Below are 25,097 nucleotides of genomic sequence, written 5' to 3'. Positions count from 1 at the left end.
AAATACACAAACTACCGGTGCGTGTTATAGGCCTAATCAAGAACGGAAGCTGTTGCGAGCCCATCGGCAATTATCAAAAACTTTCGATACTGCAAGCTCCGTTTCCAGTTTGACCATCTACGACTTTTAATGTACATCTACCAGCTGGGTTACGAGCCTACTACAGCAGGCACCAGCAGCATGCAGCACCGGGCACGAAACCACGCCATACAAGAGACTGCACGCATTCACAGCACAATATTATCGTTTGGAATAACGACTACGGGTTACATCGGCAGCGTTGCAACTGAGCGCGGCCACCATATATACCACTTCATAAACGGGATGGCGCTTCGCTTGTCATTTGTATGGTAGGCTAATGCAAGATGAATGAACTGTGATGTCGTTCTGAAGCAACAGATATAAGAATTCACCATACATGGAAAATATTACGAGTAACCAGCTAATTGATCAACGTTTAGACGGAATCTACTTGAATGTTCAAGTTGCCAAGCAGCTATTTTGGTAAGGTTAATACTTGTTACTGTTTTTCTAGTAAACATTGAATTTAATACGTTTCATGCCACTTCTTTCCCTTGTACAATTGTTGCTGTGACTCGTTCATAAAAGTACTTAAGACGTTTATTGTGGAATGTTGATTCATGTGCTACCACAATATATAAAACAGCAATTGGCAAGCTTATATCATTTATGGCAACGTTTCTGTGGGTGTGAAAGGAAAGGACTACGATACTCAATTGAGGGGTTCAGAATTATCAAAACATTCTATTACGATCAATATGCTATTATTAACTTGGTTAATCGTTAGACGTGGCACATTCTCCACCAGACACAGCACTATACAGTCCAAAAATAATTCCATCTCAATTAAAGTAGAGTGGAATATCACAATTAAGCCCTGGAAACATGTTTGATGTGTAGGACTGAGTAGGATTTGAAACTCATCAAGTAGGATTGTAAACTCATAAAGTAGAATTAAACTCATCAAGTAGGATTTGAAACTCATGAAGTAGGATTATAAACTCATTAAGTAGGATTATAAACTCATCAAGTAGGATTGTAAACTCATTAAGTAGGATTTGAAGCAGCGAGTGAGGGTGGTCAGAGTTGCGCGTATCACAGCTACGCAAGTTGTCGTGGCTGCGCCGTTGGGTGCCCCGAGCGCCGCGACGCCCCGAGACCTTGGCACGTTGTGGCAGCTGCTGTGAGCGTGACGACGACTGATGGTGACACCAGTGGCACCGTACGCAACACTTCACTCATGTGATAGATAAACTATAACAAAACATTATATTCCAGCCTTGCTGTGCAGCATTAGAACTGCCGTGCAGCATTAGAACTGCCGTGCAGCATTAGAACTGCCGTGCAGCATTAGAACTGCCGTGCAGCATTAGAACTGCCGTGCAGCATTAGAACTGCCGTGCAGCATTAGAACTGCCGTGCAGCATTAGAACTGCCGTGCAGCATTAGAACTGCCGTGCAGCATTAGAACTGCCGTGCAGCATTAGAACTGCCGTGCAGCATTAGAACTGCCGTGCAGCATTAGAACTGCCGTGCAGCATTAGAACTGCCGTGCAGCATTAGAACTGCCGTGCAGCATTAGAACTGCCGTGCAGCATTAGAACTGCCGTGCAGCATTAGAACTGCCGCGCAGCATTAGAACTGCCGTGCAGCATTAGAACTGCCGTGCAGCATTAGAATTCAGGTTCACCTCGTACACTAGGTAACGCATGATCTCGCCTAACGTTTGTATCTCCAGCTAAAAATACAATGAAGAAAAATTTGATTCTTTTATTTGTTTGTATGCAGATTTTCAAGTAGGGCTATCATGATACAAATAATTTCAGATCACCGTCACTGTAAAAATATAACTCAATACTCACTGCAGTGAGTGATAGAGAAGTGCATTTTCTCGTCGACGAAAACGTGAAGTCACGGACGGACAGACAAACAGACAGACGGACAGACGGACGGACGGACATGGCGAGCACAATAGCGCATTTTTTCATAAATGAGAAAATGCGCTAAAAAGAATTCCGGTATCATAGCCGCGAATTGCCAGAGCAAAATTTCGGAACAGCTGACTGACGTAATAAAAATGTTAGACATTCGACAAATTCATTCATAATTTTCGTACACATGACGCACGCCTGCGTCATGTGTACGAAAATTATCGTGTAAGCACGCCTGCGTTTTGCATGCGTACATGAACATGTGCACATGAACATGTGCACATGATTCATGCTCGACACACGCAGGCTCCGTGAATAGGTCGCTCACTCAACAGCATGAGTGTGTGTACACGACTGACTGAGGCGTCGTGTAGTGTGTACACGACTGACTGAGGCGTCGTGCAGTGTGTACACGACTGACTGAGGCGTCGTGTAGTTGTCACGACGTTTGATGACGTCACGACGTTTGATGACGTCACGACGTTTGATGACGTCACGACGTTTGATGACTTCAAGACGTTTGATGACGTCACGACGTAGGATAAGTTCACATTTGGAGCTAAAAACGGCAAGCGCTCTCACACAAGCGAAGCAACTCGTCTTCACTGCCTCACCAAATGTTGCTCAGTCACGAGTGAGTTTCATAAAAGTACGCAAAATAGTGAGGCATCGCAGTCAGGTCGGGTTGTTTTAGAGCGTCATTTTCGGCCTCCGAATCGTTGTTTGCATGAATTAGTTCTATGCGAGTCTACATTTGCGACAAAAATTATCTCATATCCATAAAACTGCAAATTATTTATCTCGAGATCAAATCATATGTGATCAAGTTGTGTGGGTAAACTTTGCCCAAACTGTGCTGGTAAACTTTTCATGACTGCTTGGTAAATTGTGTATAATCTGTGTGGTTAAACTTTGACTTAAGTGGTTGGTTTAAACTGCGAATCGGCAAGAAATAGTAGCAAGAAGACGAAGTTAGATTTCAAGTTGCCAAAGGAAACACGTAGGAATAAAGCAGGCTTGGGAAGGTTGTTGAAAATTAGACGATATTTTACGATAGGAATTTTTATTAATTATAAATGGAAAACATTCGTTTAAAATCAAAGGAAATAAGTAATTAAATCAGCGGAAGGTAGCCAAAACAGCGCCTGGCGCGAGGCGAGAAAGGTACTCAAATGTCACGCTGAATTTCCGAAGACTTCACTGAAGTTTTGAGGAATTGGCCAGTTTAAATTTAAAGTACACTAATCTCTGCATTGCTTGAAGTAGTTGCCTCGGATATGACTAGAAATTAAAAATTTGAAAACGTGGAGAAATTTGTGACTAGTATCAAATCGGTCAATCGATTTGGCAATGAACGTTCTACATGTATGAAAATGAGCATATCTCAAATTTCACGAAGACAAATTTCAGCTTCACACCTCGATTTATTTTCTTCAGAGCAAGTTCACTATAATAGTATTTTTTTATTAAATTACAGAAATCTCGAGTTTTCACGATCAAAATAACAATTTCGACATTCAAGCATCAGGACTAACGTATATTTTTACCGGTTGCCTCTGCTGGCAGTTATACAGTATATGTTAACTGCTTCAAAAATATCGAAGGCAATTCTTTGCCGTTACACAACAGTGATCATCGATATATTAAATTTTTTCAATTATAATAAAGTGCTAACCATTTACCATTGGCGCTGTAAAGCCCTCTCATATGTATGGGTAAAAATGCGAGTTTGTTAGACTAGACAGAGCTCAACCGCAAGCTTTTTCAACGAATTTTCCCAAGACACTCTTGGCCGACTCCATTAACGTAATGCTCAAAATACTACTTTCATGAAAATTCTTTATATATTATTCAGCATTCTGGAGTGAGATTGATATAATTCAAAATATAATGTGTAACATGAACACGCAATTGCGGGGGCAGATGAGAGCCGCACGTCACACACAACCCACCACCAAGACAGCCCGCGCAACACTGATCGCTCTGACAAGGCAACATGAGGCCATGCCTTGCCAAGACAAGATTCATTCGTACGCCCACTGTAGAGCATCTCGATAACTGTACACATTCTGCTAAATGAGCGACGTTAATAACGCCTCGGAAGTGAGATGTTCGTTTTCAGTTTACCGTCACGAATGCGTACACTGACTACAACATCGGTTAGGATGTGCCATGTGCACCGGACATCGTCGGTGTTTCGAAGTTTTCAAGGATGTTTCACTAATAATTTATTGAATACTTCATGTGACAGTCTGGTCATCCTGCACCGGAGATATGTAAAAAATTGTTATTTTCCTTGAAATCGACTATAGTTTTGACATCGAGGCTCAAATAAAACATGGTAAAAATGAGCTAATTTTAATAACGACATGAAAAGAAAAAGATTTTACGCAAGACAGAATACTTGACACAAAATCACGAGTATATATATAGGCTTTGAGATTAATTTCACATAATTTACACTTACTGCTATAATCACGAATAGAAATTAAAAAAAACGAATTTTAAAACTTGCGCGAGAGTTCAGGCTTTTGAGTTTATTACACTAGAATAATTTATCCGTTACATACAATATTATCCGTTAAATAGCGCATACTTTAGAAGATCTACAGAGGAATGTAAGGAGTCATGTTCAAATTTGAGAATTACAGGACGTTCATCAATGCAATAGGCTGCGGATTAGTGAAAATTTTAAAGACGAAATAAGTTTTGTGGCACTCAGAACTGATCATATTTCATTACAGTTGAAAAATTAATTCGAAATAAAGACCTCTCAAATACATGATAAAAATTGGAACTTTAAGAAACAATTTATTTGAATGCTGCTTAGATAAAATTAGAGAATTACTGTCGAGACCTATAAATGGCCATTTGCACTTGATTTAAAGTAGACTGAAAGACTAAGAATATTGTCGCAGCAAACAGATCTGGTCAAACACGATCGCCTCATTCGGCACAGTTTGCCAGCTCCGTTGGCATTGGGACTGCGGATCTGAAGCTTCCTGAAGACAACTCCGACATTCAAATGCTTCATCACTGACTGGAAAGCCGGCGTTTCATACGCACCATAATTTGGTTGAAGTTGTAATCTTCCGAGGTCATGCCAGAGAGTATTCAGACCCAACAGTTTGAGAGAGCAAATAATACCTATAGCTAGTCAAGTACAGACTGTTAATCTAAGACGGTGATCTACAAAACTTTACTCGCTTGCGCGCCGCAATGAACTCGGTTTCATCCCATAGGCCTGATATAACAGCTAGAACTCGTGCCGAAACTTGCTTAGGGGTAAACTAGTGCATCAGAAATGACTATCTCGGGCATCGAATGACCTCAAGATCTACTATGTTTGCTGTCCAGGGGCATCAGACCTAGACTCCCGGTGCTTGAGTGTAAAGTGGTTGAGTAGTTCTTTACGGAACTTAGCTCTGAAGTCGCATTGTTCACATCGATATGGTTCCTGTCCCTGATGCGTACGCATGTGGGCGGTGAGATTGCCCCTGTTGATGCTGCGGTATGGACACACATGACAAGCGTACGGTTTTTCGCCAGAGTGACACCGCATGTGCACAATAAGTTTGCTACGACTCAGTGCCTGGTACTGGCAAGCAGGACACACGTGTTGTGGCGCAGCTGAGGTCTCAACGCGCTCACGTTTCGACGGCACAGAATATGGACTTCGCATGGACTTTACAGACCCAGGACTCGTGTATCCAAGCATATCGCCAATAGAGCGAGGCAAGCTTGCGGACTTGATGTAGCGGTTGTTCATCATCTCCACGGGTTGGGAGGTTAAGAGCTCATTTGTGAAGTCAGCAGCAGTCAAGGACAACTTAGCTGATGGCTGCAAGGAGTAAGGCTCGTGCAACTTAGGCCCCGGGAGACCCAGAGGGGCAGTCTCCTGACTCGAAAAGTAACAAGGTAACTCCCTGACGTCGTCGTGACCACCAAGCAACGGTCGTCCCAAGTATTTCATCTGTAAAAGGAATCATCGATTGAAAGATTACTATACTAATCATTAGTTCGCTAGTTACAAGTCTCGTTACTACGACCATTTAAAATTTGCCCTGAAAAAGTGAACGTCTTGAGAATTTGAACCCAATTTTTTCAACTGAAGTGGCAATAAATATTAAATCGATTTGATCTGAATTCTTCGTATGGAACAGCGGAATACGCGAATTAAATTCGTTGGCAAACAGTGCACGTGTATAGCCACGTAATCAACTCCGCTATAGCGTAGCAACCTATCCTACATATTGCTTTGTGGCACACATAATTGCTGATGTTTATTGCACATCTTGCGGCTTTCATGTGTCGTATATAAGAGCACCATTTTGGCTATTCGGGATATTTAACATTACAATGTACATCGTACATGCCGCTGCCATGGTTATATATTTATAGATGCAATAGGTCCCCAAATTTGGCCTACATTAGACATGGTTCATTTTAGCCTTCCTATGATCCGATTACATCGGGGGAATGTTCCTGTAAAATGAAGTTTAAAAGCGACTAAAATTTAACGGAGGTTCACGTCACATTGGTGGTTTTCTATCAACGTCTCTTCCATTACGCGTTTATATTTATCAGAATTCGTCGAGACATCGTGAAAGTTGTTCAAATCAATGTAGTTATAACACACCGTCCATTACTTCATTATATCAAACGTAGTCCGAAGAAATACTTAATATTAATCTATTCTTTTCTACATTATTATGCAAATACCTCGTACGTAGATCAACTTTAAAGTTGCTTTCATAAACAAGCATTAATCTCGGTGCTACAAAAAATTAATTCACATAAAGAAAACGAGTAGACACATAAAGAGAAACGAGTGTTCACATAAACGAAAAAACGAGTGTTCACTTGAAGAAAACATCCCTTGAATTGAAATTTCACTACAGAGGTCTACAGAGGTCGGTACGCTTGCTACCAGGAATAGTTCAGTAAGCCTCAAAAAGACCATTTCTTATAACCATCGAAAGTAATTCACACTTATTTATACGTTTTAATTCGCAACGAATATTGGAACAATAATCAACGAAACAGACATTCAAGACTTCCGTTCCAGTTCAGCAACAACATAATTGGCGAGTGCGCGAAGTTGAACTTTCTACTGCCCAATGAACGAAAACTGGAGAAAATTATGTTTAATTTTCAGCCGACAAAAGCGATAATCACATGAAAATAGTGAAAAATTCTAAGATAGCACCTATGCACCAACTACACTATTCAATAACACTTACTGAAGCACAATATTGTTTTGCAAATAGAAGATATCCCTTAGGCAAATCTTAGGATCAACATCTAACCGAAGAAAATTACAGGTAATAGCCAGTGACACGCTTTGTACATGTTCAAAATGAAGCCTTGATTGGCTAATTGAAGAAGCCCACAATTCTTTATTTACACGCATAAGTAATACATAAGTGGTTATAAATTTCAAATAAAAGAGAAATACACTCAAAATACAATTCTCACGTCCAATAATTTTTTCACCGCACTCGACTTTCGTAACAAATAAAACACAGCAGAGAGTTCATGTAGGTCTCATTAACAGTCAATTGATACACTTTCAGTGATGAGAGACATTAAATTTTTGTAGAACAGGAGAGATGTGAAGAGGCTCTTTCGTTGGGTAAGAAGGTAAAACTCCTCGGAAATATTTGTTCACAGAGAAATAAGGGGGAAATTGTTGAACACTGCTGATATCCATGTCGACAAAAATCATAACTCTATCCAAGTCCGACAAGGTCATCAGTAGCATTCGAGGACCGTTCATTATTATTTAATATTGGTATTTTGAGAACTATGAATGAGTATCATAAGCGAGTAAATTTAATGTTGTTCTCTATCCGGAGGCTCAGTCTCGGCAGAGTCACTAGAGGCAGAAGCTCGTGACAACGACACCGACGTCGAGGCGAAACTGGCGTAGTCTGCGGGGGGCGCGGCCACCGAGGAGTCGGGGGCGGCAAAGGACCCTAGCGCCTGCAGCGTGCGCTCGATCTGCTCGGAAGTTTCGTCCTCGGCAAACATGTGCATGTCACTTCGACCTCTCATGTCTGGGCGCTGCTGGTGAGATTGTTGATGTTGTTGGAGATGTTGTGGTAGCAGCATGTTGCTGGTGGTGCTGCGTGGTAGTTGTTGTTGCAGCTGCTGGTGGCGCAGCAGTGCGCTGCTGTCGAAAACACGATGCAAGTCCTGCTGGTTAGGATCAACCAAGCCACCCAAATTTTGAGGTAAGCCGCGTTGCTCGCTTCCAGAGCTGCGTTGTTTTTCCGTCGTAGTGCTCAATGTTTGTACAGGTGCATTACTGGCGTACGAAGAGTATCTGTTTATGGTTATTTGGTGAACGTTTACCATGTGTGTCTTTAATGTAATTTTATGTTTGGCCTTGAAATTGCACAGATTGCACACGAATGGGGTCTCCCCAGTATGTTTGCGGAGGTGGGTCTTAACATTCCCACTGGTGGTAGATTTGTAGGGACAATAGGGACATTTGTATGGCTTTTCCCCGGAGTGGCTACGGAGGTGGATCTTGACAGCGCTCGCGTACATGGCCTCATAGCTGCAGATGTTGCAGCGGTACAGTCCGGAAGGAAGCTTCATGTATCCACTTCCCATCTCCGTTGAGCGAGAAAGGATATCGCCGGAATGTGAGTATCTGGGACCCATGCCCGCATCTCGGGCGGTTGTGGAATCAGAGTCGCTGGATGCCCGAGAGGACGACCTGCTGATCTTGCGATGTTGGTCGGTATCAAGGGACGTCGCGAGAGAACCTAAAGGTCGGCCACTGAAGTTCACGTTCGTCGCCGGGTTCGAGGTCGGTCCTGTTGACCACAGCGCTCTGAGCTCGTCCAGCGACGCGGATCCTTCCGACGAGTTGCCACCAAAGGACGACGATGCCTCGATCGTCAAAGGTTCGTTAGAGATGTCATGGAAAAGTGATTTCTTGCACAACGTTGAAGCGGCTCCAGTAAAGTCAACCAAATCGTCGTGTTTGGAGCCGCTCGAGCGATAGGAGTCGACATAGGCTTCAGAGTGGCTGGGACTCTTGGGCTCAGTCAGGAGGTGATCCGCGGACTCATCCCTGGCGGATAGAATGACGCAGTCGTCATCGGAAGCAGCGTTGCCCTGCAGAGGCCAAGACAAACCAATCAGACACAAGGAATAATCAGCTTTTCGTCTCCTTCCATGACTCACAAGTCATTCCTACGCCTGTACAAAAATGATCGTTTCTCAGATAATGTTTTAATAACCGCGATTTCAACGCACCCCAACGCATAACGCATTGATACAAATACTCAGAAGGTAAAAGAATATAGGTAGTTCAAACACAAGTTGTAATTGGCCTTTTTAATTAAAAGCTATCAACAGCATATTAGCAGTTTACAGTGTAACTATTTCTAAATAATAGGAAAGGAAAAACTGGTAACAGTACAGCAACCAACAAGTTCACTAGGACTTTACTCATCAAGCCACCACGCATCGGAAACAAGATATTAATCACCCACAAATGGCCTGCGCGCTGAAGCGGGAACAACATAAGCAGCGTCAGAAGATCAGACGCGAAAAAGGGACAGGAGAAGAGCAACGAAGACGTGTATACAAGAGATCGCTTGCGCTAAACGGAAAATGAAAATGCAAGCTATCCTGCCTACGTAATAGCCTAGTCAAACACGTCACAATAGTGGCACGTAGTCTCTCGAAAGGCAGGTAACACAATAATAAACTAAACGACCAGCAATATTGACGAGAGAAAACCATGCATCTCTGAAACGTTTTGTCAAGACAAACATTACACAATAAATATTCCTTTTATAGCGCATAGATGACTTCCAATTAGGTCTATTGACAAACTAGATCAGACGTAATACTGTACATGAACCTCTCAAAGTTTTACATCAATATTTAGTTCAGCTTCTTACAACAGGGCGTGAACAATTAATCACAATACGAAATTAATGACACCACAAAGCGCTTATCAATACGAGCGAGCGCAGAAAAAAATTAGCATTTGAATGAATTGTAAATAGCGAGCATGCATGTCGTTATTAAGAAAAAAGTATTCAAATAAGAGAGTAAAGCTAAGTTCAGTTCAATAGCCGATAGGGAGAGACGACGCATGCGTAGGCGACCAGGAGTGTCGTCTCTCATCCTCCGGTCCCTCTATGCAGCAAATGCTTCGGGAATTATAATAGCAATTTTGTTAGAAAGTTACATCCTCGTTACTAAAGCTTTTCGAAACAGCATGAAGGCTTCAAACAACGAAACTTAGTGCTTATGAATATTATTGATTAACGTTGATATTCGGGCACTGAGTTGACAACATTACAGAATTTGAAAGAGGTCCTATAGGAATGAGACCCAACTCCTCCTCGCAACCGAGGATTCTTATTATGCGCATTTTAAATTAAGGATTCAAATGGACTAGAAGTCCATGCGCATGAAAAGCCATCACGATGGCGGAATTAGAAGTTACTCAATAACAATAGGGAAATTTGCCTATTTAAGTAACATTATCAATTGAAATGCAAATACAAGCTGCATTTTGTGTGATATACGAACTCAAAAAAGTAACTTAATGTTTTAATTACTTAAGTAACTTAACCTATAATTTTCCATTTCTAAGAATTTCGAAAAACTTCCAAAAACTTCAACAGAAAATCCCAAGTTACGCAGTCGATTGGAAGAATTTCACCTCCAGCATGGCCCATGCGTTGCAAAGCGTTCAGTGGTTGCTGTGTTGGTAGCAGATGACATGGTGAGGCGCGGATAATTGGTCAGGGTGTTTACGGCGCATGTGCGACACTGCGTTCTGTTTGGTGGTTGCCCTGTACTTGCAGTGCGGGCACCCGAAGGGCCGTTCACCTGTGTGCCATAGCTGGTGGCGAGTCATGTTTTGTTTGGACGGTGTCGTATAGGGGCATTGCGAGCACGAATGTAATGACACGCTTGAGCTACGGTTCACTGTCGAACCTGACAACGCAAGCGATGAAGAGTCGAAGTCTGCGCTGTAAACGTACGATCCTAACTGTGCGTCATCAGAATGAGACGAAACAACATTATGAAGGCCGCTGTACCGACCTAGAGAAGCTGAATCGCCCTCTTCTCCACACATAGACGACAAAATAATGGGGTTGTCTCTGTCACGATCCTGAGGGTACGTTTCCGACAGATAATCGAAACCCAAATTTGTCGCATCGGCACCTTGACTGCCAAAACTATGAGGTTCATTATTCAAAGAATCCGAGGTGTCGTCTCTATTGAAATTAATTTGTGCATCTGACGCTCTTTCGGACCAAGCAAAAGACGGGAACAAAGACGTCGAAGAAGCGCCTCGGTTTCTCGGCGCTGGTCCTATTCTGTCGTTGAGGGCAGAGAGCAATTTTGTAGGGTGAGAGCTGAACCCAGCCTGACACGATTGAGGTTTCTTCTGATACGAAATATCGGAAGGTTTGAAGGACGGAGTTTTCTGGGGAGCATTCAGGTGAACGCGGCCGCTGCTCGGACGGCAAGCATGCGAGAGCTGAAGAGCCGTATCGCGCCGCACCTGCAGATGATCATGACGTTAGGACTTGCACGAGAAACCGACACCTCAGACTCGCTTCCATAATAAGACTATGATGATACATCCGTACCTAAGATTCTGAGAAAACTAAGGCATTATGCGGAGAAAAGTTATCTAATGAGTAAAATATTTACCCATACCGCAATATTAGTTCTGCTCAATCCAGCCGTTCACTACTAGAATATTCCCCTGAATAATGCATTCATGAGAACTGAAACTGCAACGAACGCCACTATAATTTCCATCACTTAACACATTCACGACCCTTGGACGCCCGAAATTACAGGAGTTAATAACAAAGCTAACTCCTCGTAATTAATATTTGGTCCCTGATAAAAGGATAAAATTTCTAATACGCAGAAAATAAAGATGCCAGAACATATATAACGCGACAAGAAAACCATGACAATTTTACCAACGTCTGAGAACACGTATGACAACAGGAATAAGGCAAACCTCAAGCTAAACCTGGTGTCAACGATGTCAAGAAGAATCCAGTCAAATAAACTATTTTCTTAGCGAGAATTGGTCACAATATTGTGCTTGTTATAAATATGGAATACAAGGGATTTCTTTTCAATGCTGCGATACGAGCAGAAATTGCACGAGAAGGGCTTTTCTCCGGTGTGCCGTTTGCGATGTCGAGAGAGGTTGAACTTGTTCGTAGTTTGGTAGGAACAGAAGTCGCAATAGAAGACAGCAGACGCGGTGACATTTTCTCCTCCGAAAGTACTAGCGTTTCTCTGTACTTCATCGAGTGCAGCAACGTTCAAAGCTACATCGCGGTCAGACTCGTGATATCTCCGATTGGGATGCAAGGAAAACCCGAAATTTCTTCCAAAATCAGAAGCATCAACTGAAGTTTGAGTCGTGAAGGAAGGAGAATCCGTTTCAGCAAAATCGACATCTTCCAGAATTTCGATGCCATCACTCGTTTGCGTGTCTTCTGATCCGAGCATCTGACCATCATTCTCTTGTTCACATTTTTGTATGCTCATCGTTTCGAAAATAATCTTCTGCGTAGCACTTGTAACGTTTGTATCACTATGGATAACCTTATTTTCAGCACCGAATGCTTGTTGTGCACCACCAGTGCTTGAACTATAATTTTCCATTCCAATTGACATCAAAATTTTTTCAGAAGAAAATTCACACGAAGGCTGGCTGCTTCTGTCCGTCTTGCTTGACGTTACTGCCGCACTGCCACGAGCACTTTTCTCCGCTGCGTGATATCCTCGGAGGGAAGCGCCGTAGCCTTCGTCAGGAGCGGTTGCCAGCGCCTCTAGGGACGAGACACAGCGTTGGGTTGGGCGTCGTGGTATAGTGCATGCGGTGTCGTGTGGCTCAAGACGTCTCCGCATCTGCACACAATCACCACACGCGTCACAACGATGTTTGTGTGCACATCACCTTATCATACCTGCAGCACTCAATGCCAGAGATAACAGGTATCTTCGAACATCACCACAATAAGCATCACCACGTTTGCACTTCACACCTGCTAACGCGGGGGTCATCAAATATCCCTCGTACTTATGGTGAATCACGGAATGTAATCGCCTACTGATGTGTCAGTGCATCATCACAGTTAATGAATTGAAAACATCAATAATTTGCATTATTATTATTACCTAATTCCTCTAGTTGCTATGTAGCATTCCGTAACAAAACTAAATGGATGAAACAGAAAGAAATATTATTGAACAGTTTATTCTTTAACCAAACATTCCGGATAGTTCAGCTTCAAATCTTTAAATATTACCGAAAGGTAACGGATACTCGTTATGGGATGAGTTAGTTAGTTAGTTTAGTGGCCAAATGTTTACTAGCGCTTCAGCTATTTAGCTATCTCGCACCGAAAGTCAAGATGAACATCACCATAGAGGTGGAAGGTCTCAATTATTCATCACCCACAAGAGGTGGAAGGTCTCAGATGTCCAGCCCGCTGAAGCTGGCTCGAAAGAAGCAGCGTTAGCATCTCAAAGAGACGAAGTGACAAGGAGGGACAGGTGAAAAGCAACAGAAACGAAGACACTCGAACAAGAGGTCGCTTACACGGGACGTCGGCCGCCCGCACGAGAGAGACAGAGAAGGGAAATGTAAGGAATCCTACCTACATAATAACTTAACCCCGCAACTGAGACCTGCAGTCAGACACCGCGAGCTCAGCGGTGGGGCGCTCAGGAACAATCCCTTTAGGAGCGCGAAGACACGCGTCAGAATACCTCCTTGAGGGGGTGGAGGAATTTCGCATGGAATTCCTCCACGCGTATGCCATTCGAAGCATCTGTTATATGACATTGTTGTTGTTGTAGTGTTGTATAATTCGGGGTCATACATCACTTGTATGATCATAAGGCGCATACAAGTGTTTTAGTGTAACGAATTCAGTGCAGACGCAGCAGGCACATCCAGACGCATCTGGTATCCAGAAACATCTGGCATCCAGACGCAACTGGCATCCAGATGCAACTGGCATCCAGACGCAACTGGCATCCAGACGCAACTTGCATCCAGACGCAACTGGCATCCAGACGCAACTGGCATCCAGACGCAACTGGCATCCAGATATTCCGGATAGTTCAGCTTCAAATCTTTAAATATTACCGAAAGGTAACGGATACTCGTTATGGGATGAGAGGCGAGCACCAACAACCATGCAAGGTTTCTCAGCAATGCTCGCCCTTTGATATTAAACAAAATGCTCACCCATTTACTCACAATTCATGTTCGCTTACCAATAAAATATTTCTACGTGTTAAATAGAACGTGTATTAATTGACACCAATTATGGGCTGCATCCACAATCAGCATTACATGGACAAATATGCTTATAAAAATTTCAACACATTTCACCGAGATCAAGGTTTATTCAGATTTAAAGAGGTATTAAGGATATAAAACATAGTGAAGCTTTATTCAGGTTTATTGTGATAATATGATGAGTTCTACAATTTAATATAATTTTAACTGCCATTTTTCTTAGGAGTGGGGAAGTGTTGCTTCCTTGCAGTAAGTTTTAACAGAAACAAGTGCGTAGGAAAGTTAAATTAATGAACGACAAAACTATTAACAAGATTACACAATTAGTGAACGTTTTCGGCCTACTTCACAGACTTTTGAAAGAAATCATCATAAAAGAACGATTTACATATTAATTTCGTCATATGCATAGGCTATACGCTATATGCATATATAGGCTATACATATGCATAGGCTATACATGAATCACCAGACAAGAAATTAATCTATGAAATTCCAAGAAAAATACATCCAATAAAAAAGGAATTTCGAGGAACTTCAAGTTACTGCTAACACAATTAAGAATTTATTCCGTTGTCAGTCAACCCAAATGCGAAAACTGGATAAAGACTTCGTATTATTTACAAGAGGCTCAAAGACGACCGACCATGCCAAAATATAGTATACTCTAGCGTCACAACATCACAAAACATCCCGTGTACCTATTTGCCACATATCTACGAATCAGATGTTATGCGGAGTACGATGTGTTACTACGCAGACGAATCGTTCTCAGTGACATCAAAGTGCGTGAGACGTAAATGCACGCGAAGCTCTGATAGATATATTTGCCATATATATCTGAGACATATATTTGCCATATATCTACGAATCAGATGCTATGGAGTACGATGTGTGTTACTGCACAGACGAATCGTTCTCAGTGACATCAAAGTGCGCGAGACGTAAATGCACGCGAAGCTCTGCAGGCGAGCTGGTGCTGAAACTGCACCACGAGCAGCCGTACCTTGCCATCTCCATGTGAAGCTTGACGTGTCGGTCGAGATTGGCCTTGTTAGCGGACCTGTACTGGCAGTGGCTGCACGAGAACGGCTTCTCGCCCGTGTGAGTACGGACGTGCTTGGTAATGTGGTCTTTCTTATGCGTGGCGTAAGGGCACAAGGGACATTGAAAACGTTTGTCTGGTGGCACGAGCTGACTTCCACTTGTACTTAGGGAAAAATAGTCGCTGGACGGTAGGTCTTGGAAAGAAGGCGGAATATTGACGTTAATAAAGGGCATCTTAGTAGTGCGGGATAACTTCTGGAGCTCGTGAGGTGGAGGAGGGCAGTGAGGTCCATGTGGCCTATAGCGAGCTTCAGACGAATGATTGACGTACTGCATTGCGCTGTTGAGGCTCCCGGGGCTCAGCCACTGAAGGGGCGAAAACAACACAAGTTAGCAACACGCTCACCGCCTCTCGCATGTTTCTTGCTCGTTCCTCGTTTCCCTATAGTGACTGAAAATACCGTACAGAATAAGTAATGCAACAAACGCCGCAACGCTCCGGAAGCCGGCGGCAAAATATACTTTAACAACCTATTATCAGTCACCCGACGGTCTACAACTCGTTACACGGCAGAGACCAACAGCTTGGGCGTCATTACAACGGCCTATCGCTCAGGTAAAGAGGAATAAAACACTCGTAAATCACGAAAGTATGAACTATAAAACATCCTCTGATATAATTATAATTATTCCGGCAGCCAGCGGAAGTCGACAGCTCCCAGGCTCCCTCAGGCACTTACCGTCTTCACCTCGCTCACATTTTTCGTTAGTTTTTCACATGTGGATAATTCATCTTCATACTTCCTACTCCATTAACATTAATTGATATATTTAATTTACAATTTTTCAGCTGATGAGAAATTAGGTTGCAATTGAAGCTCACACCAGAGCGTTCTGCCCCCAGGCAAAATACGACTGATACGATCTTCTTCGCCGCTAGTCGGCCGGCCCATTCTAGAATCTGAACGCCTTAGCATGCATTCTCATAACTACAATGCTTCCCATGAACCCACGTCCGTTTGAGGAATTCGAAATTCAAATTGATTTTCAGGTGAAGAAATACACATGTCAGCTGTATAGTACCTTCGATGAACTGGGAAATTGGAAGTGCGTGTTGCAGGCTGGGGGCAATCTTAAGTTCATGACATGGCAGGCAGATGCCAGCCGAGACCAAATACGTGACAGCTGCTCACAATCAAAAACAAACGGTGCTGAAACTCTCGTGAAATTCTAAACTTATAGAAACTAGATTTTTGGACGTGCAGAAGACTTTTTGAATTTCAAGATGGAGGAGCGGTGGAGTAACGGTCAGTAGTGCATGGCTCCGACTTAAACAAACGAATAATTTATTGATGGTGAGATCAGAGCACCAGAGTCAGTGCTGCTACGGCACTCTCATAAACAATGATAAAATATGAAATATTTTACTGTTTACTGGAGTGAATATTCGAGTTTGGAAGCTGAGGAAGTTATAACCGTAGGCGGTTATAACGTGAAGGGCGAGTTGAGCAGAAGGCTATTAGCTGGCAGCTCCCTATACATACTACCTACAAGTCACAAAAGCTAGCGATCTATGGCTCAAGCCGAGTTAAATTCGATAAAGGTTACGAAAAAAACGCTCGAGAATTGATCCATGCTGGAAACCGAGTAAGAAGATGAAACAACTCATCCGAGAGTTGGATGCGACAAAGCTTGCGAGAGATGCGCGGTCTTGATGTGCCTCTGCAGGTTCTGCTGGAAGGCGCTCGAGTAACTGCACAGGCTGCACCGGTACGGCTTCTCCCCCGTGTGGGTACGCAGATGCATCGAGAGATTCCCCTTGACGGTGGCGCGGTACGGGCAGTGAGGGCACGGATATTTCCGGTCACTGTAGGGCACGGAGCTGCTAGGTCCACTCACTCCCGGGGTCGTCCATCTCCCAGACGGAACGATGCTCCCAAACGCATCGTCGCTCGTGCGGTCAAAACTGGACAAGGATTCTCCCGAGTCCCATTCGAAGGCGGCCCCCGACTCCATCCACGTACTTGTGTTCGGCATCCCTGACTCGTACGCGAACTGCGCATCATGTCCGTCATAATCATCGCGGGTGAGATCAAACTCAGGTGTATTCAGGGACGTGTTTAGTTCGCTTGAAGAGTTAGAAGCGCGTTGGGTTAGCAGGGACCTGGACAGGCCGCGCAGCAGACCAAGAGGAGAGGGGCGAGTGCAGCGATTGCCCCGACCGCGCGTCGCGTGTGACAGAGTCGCTGGCCACACCTGCACCAAGAGGCACACAGTCAAAACCCCAAAGCAGCAGCTTCTTGCAACCTCCAGTCGCATCAACACATTACCACACTAATTTCCTCTCTTCGCTGGGCCAGAATGTACAGTTTAGCGGACATTTCCCGCTCTTTGTAATGCAAAGCTCTCTACCCACGTAGGTACTCGGGTTATTAGCCTTTCCCTGGCTGTCACAACACCGCGGAAATAATATTTTACAGCAATTTCATAATAAAGACATCAGTCGAAGACTAAAATTCACAGTTCCATTTGAATTCAAGTCCAAAATGTGGCTTCATCGAGCTTGTTTCCTCTCACGTTGGTGCCAGGAGAAATGAAGTGAAGGGCAGGACAATGCGATGGAAAGATAACCTCTGTTTTACCTGCACCCATTGATCCATACACAGAAATGAGTGCGTAAACAACAATCACTTGGTCGATTCGAGTTAAAGTGTATTGCGCGAGACTAAATTCATGAAAAAACTGGTAACATTCCTTTGTTTCGTTACAATTCCTTGCACAAATATCTAAACAGACACCATACCTGGAATAAATCTATATGCTACGCATTATTCACAAATTGAACAAATTTACAACAACCATTTTCTAAATTCTAAAATTGGCCAGCGCTTTGGTGGCGTGGTTCGTCCAAGTTCCTTCCAAGGACGACATTCCTGCCAAGAATCTTAGTGCCCAGAACAAGCAGGCGTCGCCCCCATAAAACTCCTCGCTTGAGCTCAGTCATAAGACGCGCACACTCTACACTAAACCAGCGCTGGTCGGACGTACGAAGACGTGTAGCCCCGCTGCGGATTACGGAGTGCAAGCAACACTGGAGCACTAAACCAATGAATAGCTCATTGTTTCATATCGCCATAATTTACGAGTGCAGAGATAATATTAATATAATAATGAGAAAAATCATAAGACATGCAAGTAAGAACTCCTAGTTCGATTAACTTAGAAGCAGGGAATGCAGATTAGATGGACGCGATGGACTTGTCGCATTGATTCTTGTTTGAGGACAGATTTGCTTCGTGCAAACTTCCAATGAAGTGACAACCACACGAAACAATTTATTTATTTGCTGCGATTCAAATTTGATGTAAACATGTTTGAAGCCTCATAAACTCAATAATTTACTTAAATACAGATCTCTGTACATACATCAACGAATCAACGTACTTCGTAGAAACACTTTTGCTCGTGAATGAGAAACGTGCATTTTTAAGTCGACTCGAATGAATTCTGCAGAGGAGTGACCAATTATTGAAGCCTCACCACGGGGACAACGACACGTGTCACATTTACAACTCAAGTTTATTATATTGCGACTTATATTTGTTAATAACGGACGTGACGATCTAACGAGCAATGTTAGGAACAGATCAGCGAGTGATTCCTGATTCACAACGGCGGTGGCCTGCAGCGGTAGTTGCAGACACAAACGATAACTCAAACTACAGACAGAAGTAACTAATATCTCTGTAGTGTGTTCGACTCCTAACGATAACACAAACTACAGATAGGCACTACTGCCATCTCTCCCCAGATGATGTGCCCCACCTCTTCGACTGCCCTAACAACCCAACTCCTCTCGGCACCATAGACCTTTGGAGGGACCCAGCTGCGGTCGTGCGATGGCTCTAGCCACGGCTGGACCAATGACGCTGGGATCGGGCGCGGGGCAACAACAACAGCAGCATACGTCTTTCGTGATGCAACTACATACATCCACTTCGATACAAAAATGAGAAGAGCCTATTGTTAACTGAGCAGGTTTGTATAAAAACACAATATTTGCACGAGTACACCACTAGAAACACAATCTCTGCACGAGTACACTACTAAAAACACATCTTTGCACTAGTACACAACTAAAAACACAATCTTAACACGAGTACACCAATAAAAATTACTCGTTAGACAAACACGGTTACAATATTAAAAACTGGCTCCAATTGAACTGCAATCACAATTACAAACAAACTGGTACTAATTGAACTACAAGCACAACTCAGGTAAAACATCATGTCCAAACTGCCAATGAGTATCTGTGATACGATGAGCACTACGCAGCTCAGGCACCGCAGACCCCCTCCCCAATACTACTACATAATTGGGATATTTGTCACCCTAGAGCTCAAGTATAGAAAATTTCATACCAATAACTCTAACAAATAAACTAATACTACCCGACGGTCAATTGAAAATTATTTGTGTTGGACAACTACAGGCGGGTCTAAGTAATACCGGTACACAAGATAATTTACAAAATAAAGATTAATTACCTGGGCGGAAATGACAATTGCACAATGACATATTAAGACATCATTGTAAACAATTTGCTGATATACTGATCTTTAAAAAAATACCCAATTGATTTTTCTGTCAAACTGACACCGAATATATTTGCATGATAGAATCCTACAGGAACGAATAAAAATATAAAATAGATCCAAATATTGAAGCACATATGGCTGACCATAACACTGAGAATCAGGTTCGATTATACAGTCTTTTGTTATATTTTTATTTATATTAAACACCAAAACTCAAATAGCAGAAGCCATGAACACAAATAATAAGAGTACAGGAATTACTACTATATTACATAAATTGCAGGAAGACTCAGCTACACTGAAACACCAGGCAGTCGTGAGAAAATAATTGCATAACCAAATTTTTTGCCTCGTGGGTGGAGTATTTAAATTGTTTGCCTTGAACATTCACCCTCAATTGGACTACAGTACTTCTTATTGCATTACTTCATTACATTTGCTAGTATTGCATATTATATTTTCTTTGTTGTTCACAAAATATTTTAGCATTTTTACCTTACGAATCATCTTATAAATCAAACTTACATATAAATAAAAATGACTAAATCCCAAGCCACGTCCACTCCGGAACTGCAAAGTTAAATGATGAATGATGTACAATCTGTGATGATGGAAGCAGCTTTAGAACTCCTTATATTTATATATTTTATAAGGCTGTGATGATGGAAGCAGCTTTAGAACTCCTTATATTTATATATATTTTGATGGATGGAGTATGTGATGATGGAAGCAAAGGCTTGTCGTGGACGTGGCTCAGGACATCATAGGACACGAGGCACTCACCCCAGGTGTAGGTGTGTCTGCGGCAGCGTTGCTGGCGTCGTCGCCACTAAGCATGCTCGTGAGCGCCTCCCCCTCCTGCCCTTCATCCTACACAGCAATGTCTTCTTAGCTTGCATTTTGACCAGGCATGATATTGTCTATACAACTTATTACTTATAGTGACTCGTTCGGTACTCATTTCAGAATGTTAAGAAAATAGCATTCTGCAATGTTAATTTCACACTCAAAATTATCAATATCGTTGAGATGTTTTGATTTAATATAATTGCATGGGAATCCAGTAGAAGCATCATATTCATTGGAACATTTTTCTATACAAAAATTTCACAAGCAGACAAATTCTATAATAATTTATAAATCTCCAATTCACATAACATAAAGAAGCTCAATCTTATTATCTCAATCTGCAATGATGCTTCAAACCATAAACCACAATGGTTACTATGAGCATGCAGGTATAATGACATCATAAATCCTGTAAGATGAAATGACATGCTTAAAATACTTACATCTTTGTTGAGCAGTGAGCTCTCCCAATCATCGGGAGCTTCTTCAATATCTCCAACCTCAACCTTTGAGTCAATTAAATCACTCGGGTCTTTGTGTGCAGCTCCTTGAGAGTCACCACTGGGTTCTCCTCCTGCAGGGTCAGGTAGGGCAGGCAAGGCATCCTCGGCAGACCCAGCACCACCTTCATCTTCCTTACAGTCACCATTATTTCTGTCCAAAAACTCGGTTGCACAAGCACCACTTCCTTCGTTTGCTTCAGACTGTGGTTCATCAGTTGGCTCATCTTTGATTGCCATAGGCCAAGCCTGCACAAAGAATGTTTGCAAAATCATGTAATCAAAATCTAAAATCATTCAGTTTCCAAACAATTTAAAAGTAATAAATTCCAAAATCATAAATGAGAAATTAAAATATTTTATTAAATAGAGCATGTCATGCAACTCACAGCAATTTCTTCATCTTCATTGCTGGGAGCAGAGGTTGGGGTTGGGAGAGGAGGTCTCTCATCCAGTGAAGACCTTGATGACAGTGGACTTGCAAGACTGCCTCTTCTTTCTCTACTGGGACTTTCTTGTGGATCAGAAGATTGAATAGGTTTTGACTGAGAATCATAAGCTAAATCATTTTTGGAAGCTACATTTGGTGAAGCTCTGATTATTTTCCTAGGAGGTGTATTAATGTTACTGAGGTTAGAAAAATCTTTTCTTTTGTTGCTGAAATTACTCGAGGATGTATTTTTGAGACTTCTGTTTGCAGACTGATGCTCATCATTTAAGTAGTTTCCAGAACTGTTTTGTTGGTTGCTAGAGTAGCTTGAGAGATGGTTGCTTTTGTTTCTGGTACCAAGCTGCAGTTGTTCAGGTTCCTCATCAGGAACAGCAAGTCCTTTGATTTTTAGACACTCAGCAGCATTGATCAGTTCTGCTAATTTTTCTTGGACTACATTTACCTCTCCAATGTACATATACTTAAGGAGAGCTTCAAAAACCTCTTTCTTGATGTCTTTGAGCACAATAACTGGATGTTTTCCATGAGTTTTTTCAAACATCTCTTCAAAATATTCACTGCATGTTGACAGGACCAACTTGTGTACTGGGTAAAGCTTGCCATCACAAGCAACTGTTGCATCATCATAGTTTTGCTGTATGACAAAAAAAACTGCATTAGCATATAGTTTAATTAATTACAAACAACTGTACTATAATTATATTCATTCTCAGTCTTCTACATTCATCATCCATGAAAGAATCACTAATATCTAAAATTCTCCCCAATATGTTTACATCCTTAGTCTTGAATGAAATATCACTATATGAATAAAATATTGCAGCTAAACACCATTAGTAACAAGCTTTTTATGCATTTGGAATTTTGCAGCCTAATTGTGCATCATAGTGCAGACTGGAATACTAGGAATGATGGTTAATATATTATTTTTGATCCACTTAGGCAACTTTTTCAGTTCAAAAATTTTAGTAAGATAGAAAGGATAAAAATTGGAGGGATTAAATTTGCACTTAAATGGATAAAGAATGAAGCTTGCAAAACTTCAAGATTTCAAGTAGACTAAATAAAAGTTCATTAGCAATTTGTCTCTAAGTCAAACACAAAAAATGAACCTTCATGAATTGATAACGATTAACACTACCGATAAGAGTTTAACATGATGATCACTGCAGAGGCTATTGGCTATTTGAGGGAGGTAAAATTACTGGCATTACTGGTAGATTTAATCACAAATATTGATTGTTAAAGATACTGAGTGAGAAGAGACGATTTTTGGGATCAAAATTCTGAAAGCATCACCACTTTTATATTTTAATACACCACATGGCTCATGCCTGAGCATTCTTTGATTAAAAAAAAACTTGCTATTTAAAAACGACAAACATTTTTTAAAAGACATGAGATGTTCAAAAACTCACAATGGAGATGAAATAAATCAGGAGCCCTGTTTTGTTTTCAGCATTATCTCAAGTGCCGTCAGTAAGACAATATTGACAAAATTGAGAATAAATATAAAAAAATCATATCTGGCAAGTATAAAATGGTGTTCAAATTTTTATACTACTTTCCATCATTAACTCTGCATGTGGATAAAATCAATGGATTTTGAAATTGAATTTGGCATTACAAAACAGGGAGTGGAACATCTCAACTTTTCACTTGTTCACTGCCATTACAGTGTGCCACCTGCCATTAAATGAATCAGATATTGTCTCATCATTTTTTGTGGTACTTAGACTCCCGGGGTAACTTGGACCACTTTTAATTTTCTTAACAAAAACCCCCAAATCTCAAAAACTATTTGACATAGAAAAATTTTGTCAATGGGCATCAAAGGCCTGCAACCGAGGCTACAGAACACAATAGAGAGAAAAAAATTATGCATATCTAATAGGTTAAAAAATGAAAAATGTGACTCATGAAAAAGAGCTATTAATTAAAGCTTGTCATAGAACTCGCTCAAATTTTTTTATTTTTTGGTAAAATAACTCCAGGTTTTGGTGCATTGTAGTAGAACTCTTCTAGTTACATATGCAAATGACAAATTTGAGGAAAGTATCATAGTTTGCAAATGGGGGGCTTCATTCTATCAAAAAATTCACATGAACAAAAAAAGTCTTAGATTTATTTTTTACATATATATACCAAGTTTCAAAGTTATCTGTCTGTAAATAACCAAAATTGAATTTCCAATTTCCAATGGCAATTTCCAATTTCTTGTGCAAATTTTATTTTGGTTATTTACAGACAGATCACTTTGAATCTTGGTACACACATGTAAAAAATAAACCTGAGACTTTTTTGTTCGTGTGAATTTTTTTTAAAAAATGAAAGAAAACTTGAAATTGGGTAAACGCGGTATATTCCAACATCATGGGTAATTCCGACACTTCTCGACTTTTTCCCTTTACATTAAGCTTTTTCTTAGTTCCATGCGTTTGTTGATGGTTGAAATAGTGACGTCATTCTTTTGCGCGCTATACTATTGCCAAAACACTAAGTCTGGGCCGTCTGGTGGGAAAATGTTGAGATCCAAAGAGAGACAGTGCGCGTCACCCAGCGAGAACATCAAAAAATGTGTCAAAGTTGATAGTTGACCTTGCTCTACTAAATAGTGATAAACTGTTTGTGTAGGAAGAATATTATGGTTTGAGACTTTTAAATAAGTCTGTGAATATATTAGGAATCCTTTAAGTATACTTGTATTTGCTGATTTCAAGTCGTAAATAAATTAATAGATGATTTAAGTTAAGAGACGGTTATAGACACATAAAAACTAATACCGACACAGCTTGGAATTAGACACACACAGCTCGTTCCAAGCTGTGTGCAAAAATTTTTAGAGCCATTCATTTTTTGCTAAGTCCTTAACGTGTCAGTGTAGTGAACCTAGAAATTACGACTTTTAATAAATATATCCTTTTTCCTCTGACTTGGCAACAGGGTTGGCAATGATTAAATCAAAATGATTAAATCATGTGATTAAATCACTTGATTTTTTTATAAAAAAATCATGATTTTTTTTATTTTTTCGATTTTTTTTTTTATTTTGATTTTTTCATATATTTGAAAATATTGAGTGGCATTCTTTAATTTGTATTGAGGTATTGTTATTCATGGTGTAGTATAAATTACTATGAATGACAAATTGGTATATAAACTTGTTGCATTTAGTGTGTATTAGGTTCCAATAAATGGAATGTTTTTGGTACAGAGGCATCAAGAGTGCAATACATTGTAAGTAGCTAGCAGCTTAGCTAATTCTTATAAGGCTATAAGTAGTCTAACTATTTGACTATTTGTTATATATTGATTACAATATACAATTTAAATGTGTTAGCTAGCTTATACAGGGTGGGGCAGAAC

General features: G+C 41.3%; 2 protein-coding genes across 5 annotated transcripts in view; both read right to left on the bottom strand.

Moving 5' to 3' along the window:
* Positions 1-5,292: 5,292 nt before the first annotated feature.
* On the bottom strand, positions 5,293-5,925 carry LOC108672633 (oocyte zinc finger protein XlCOF28-like). Its single transcript, XM_018160339.2, has one exon. The coding sequence runs from the start codon at positions 5,923-5,925 to the stop codon at positions 5,293-5,295; it is 633 nt and encodes a 210-aa protein (XP_018015828.1).
* Positions 5,926-7,553: 1,628 nt separating this feature from the next.
* LOC108672632 (longitudinals lacking protein, isoforms N/O/W/X/Y) overlaps positions 7,554-25,097 on the bottom strand; it is a 19,117-nt gene continuing 1,573 nt past the window's right edge. The window contains exons 2-6 of one of the 4 annotated variants that reach the window (XR_007156788.1): positions 21,670-22,365; positions 21,224-21,529; positions 20,715-20,801; positions 11,977-12,881; positions 11,487-11,502 (exon numbers count right to left, since the gene is read on the bottom strand). Coding sequence is in view for 3 of the 4 variants with exons in the window: in XM_018160336.2 (XP_018015825.1) it covers positions 7,788-9,083; positions 20,715-20,801; positions 21,224-21,529; positions 21,670-22,365 (2,385 nt within the window). In the remaining variant the exon portion in view is untranslated. Of the gene's footprint in view, positions 9,084-10,600; positions 11,503-11,640; positions 12,882-20,714; positions 20,802-21,223; positions 21,530-21,669; positions 22,366-25,097 lie in introns of those variants that run through there. The other 3 variants (XM_018160336.2, XM_018160338.2, XM_018160337.2) reach the window with 3 other exon arrangements.

Source organism: Hyalella azteca, unplaced genomic scaffold (genome assembly GCF_000764305.2).
Source record: "Hyalella azteca isolate HAZT.00-mixed unplaced genomic scaffold, Hazt_2.0.2 contig7025, whole genome shotgun sequence".
NCBI classification, from domain to species: Eukaryota; Metazoa; Arthropoda; class Malacostraca; order Amphipoda; family Hyalellidae; genus Hyalella; species Hyalella azteca.
This window is presented reverse-complemented; position numbering and strand designations above follow the sequence as displayed.

Coding starts and splice junctions, on each gene's coding strand:
- LOC108672633 (XM_018160339.2), bottom strand. CDS start 5,925: ATGAAATACTTGGGACGACCGTTGCTTGGTGGTCACGACGACGTCAGG.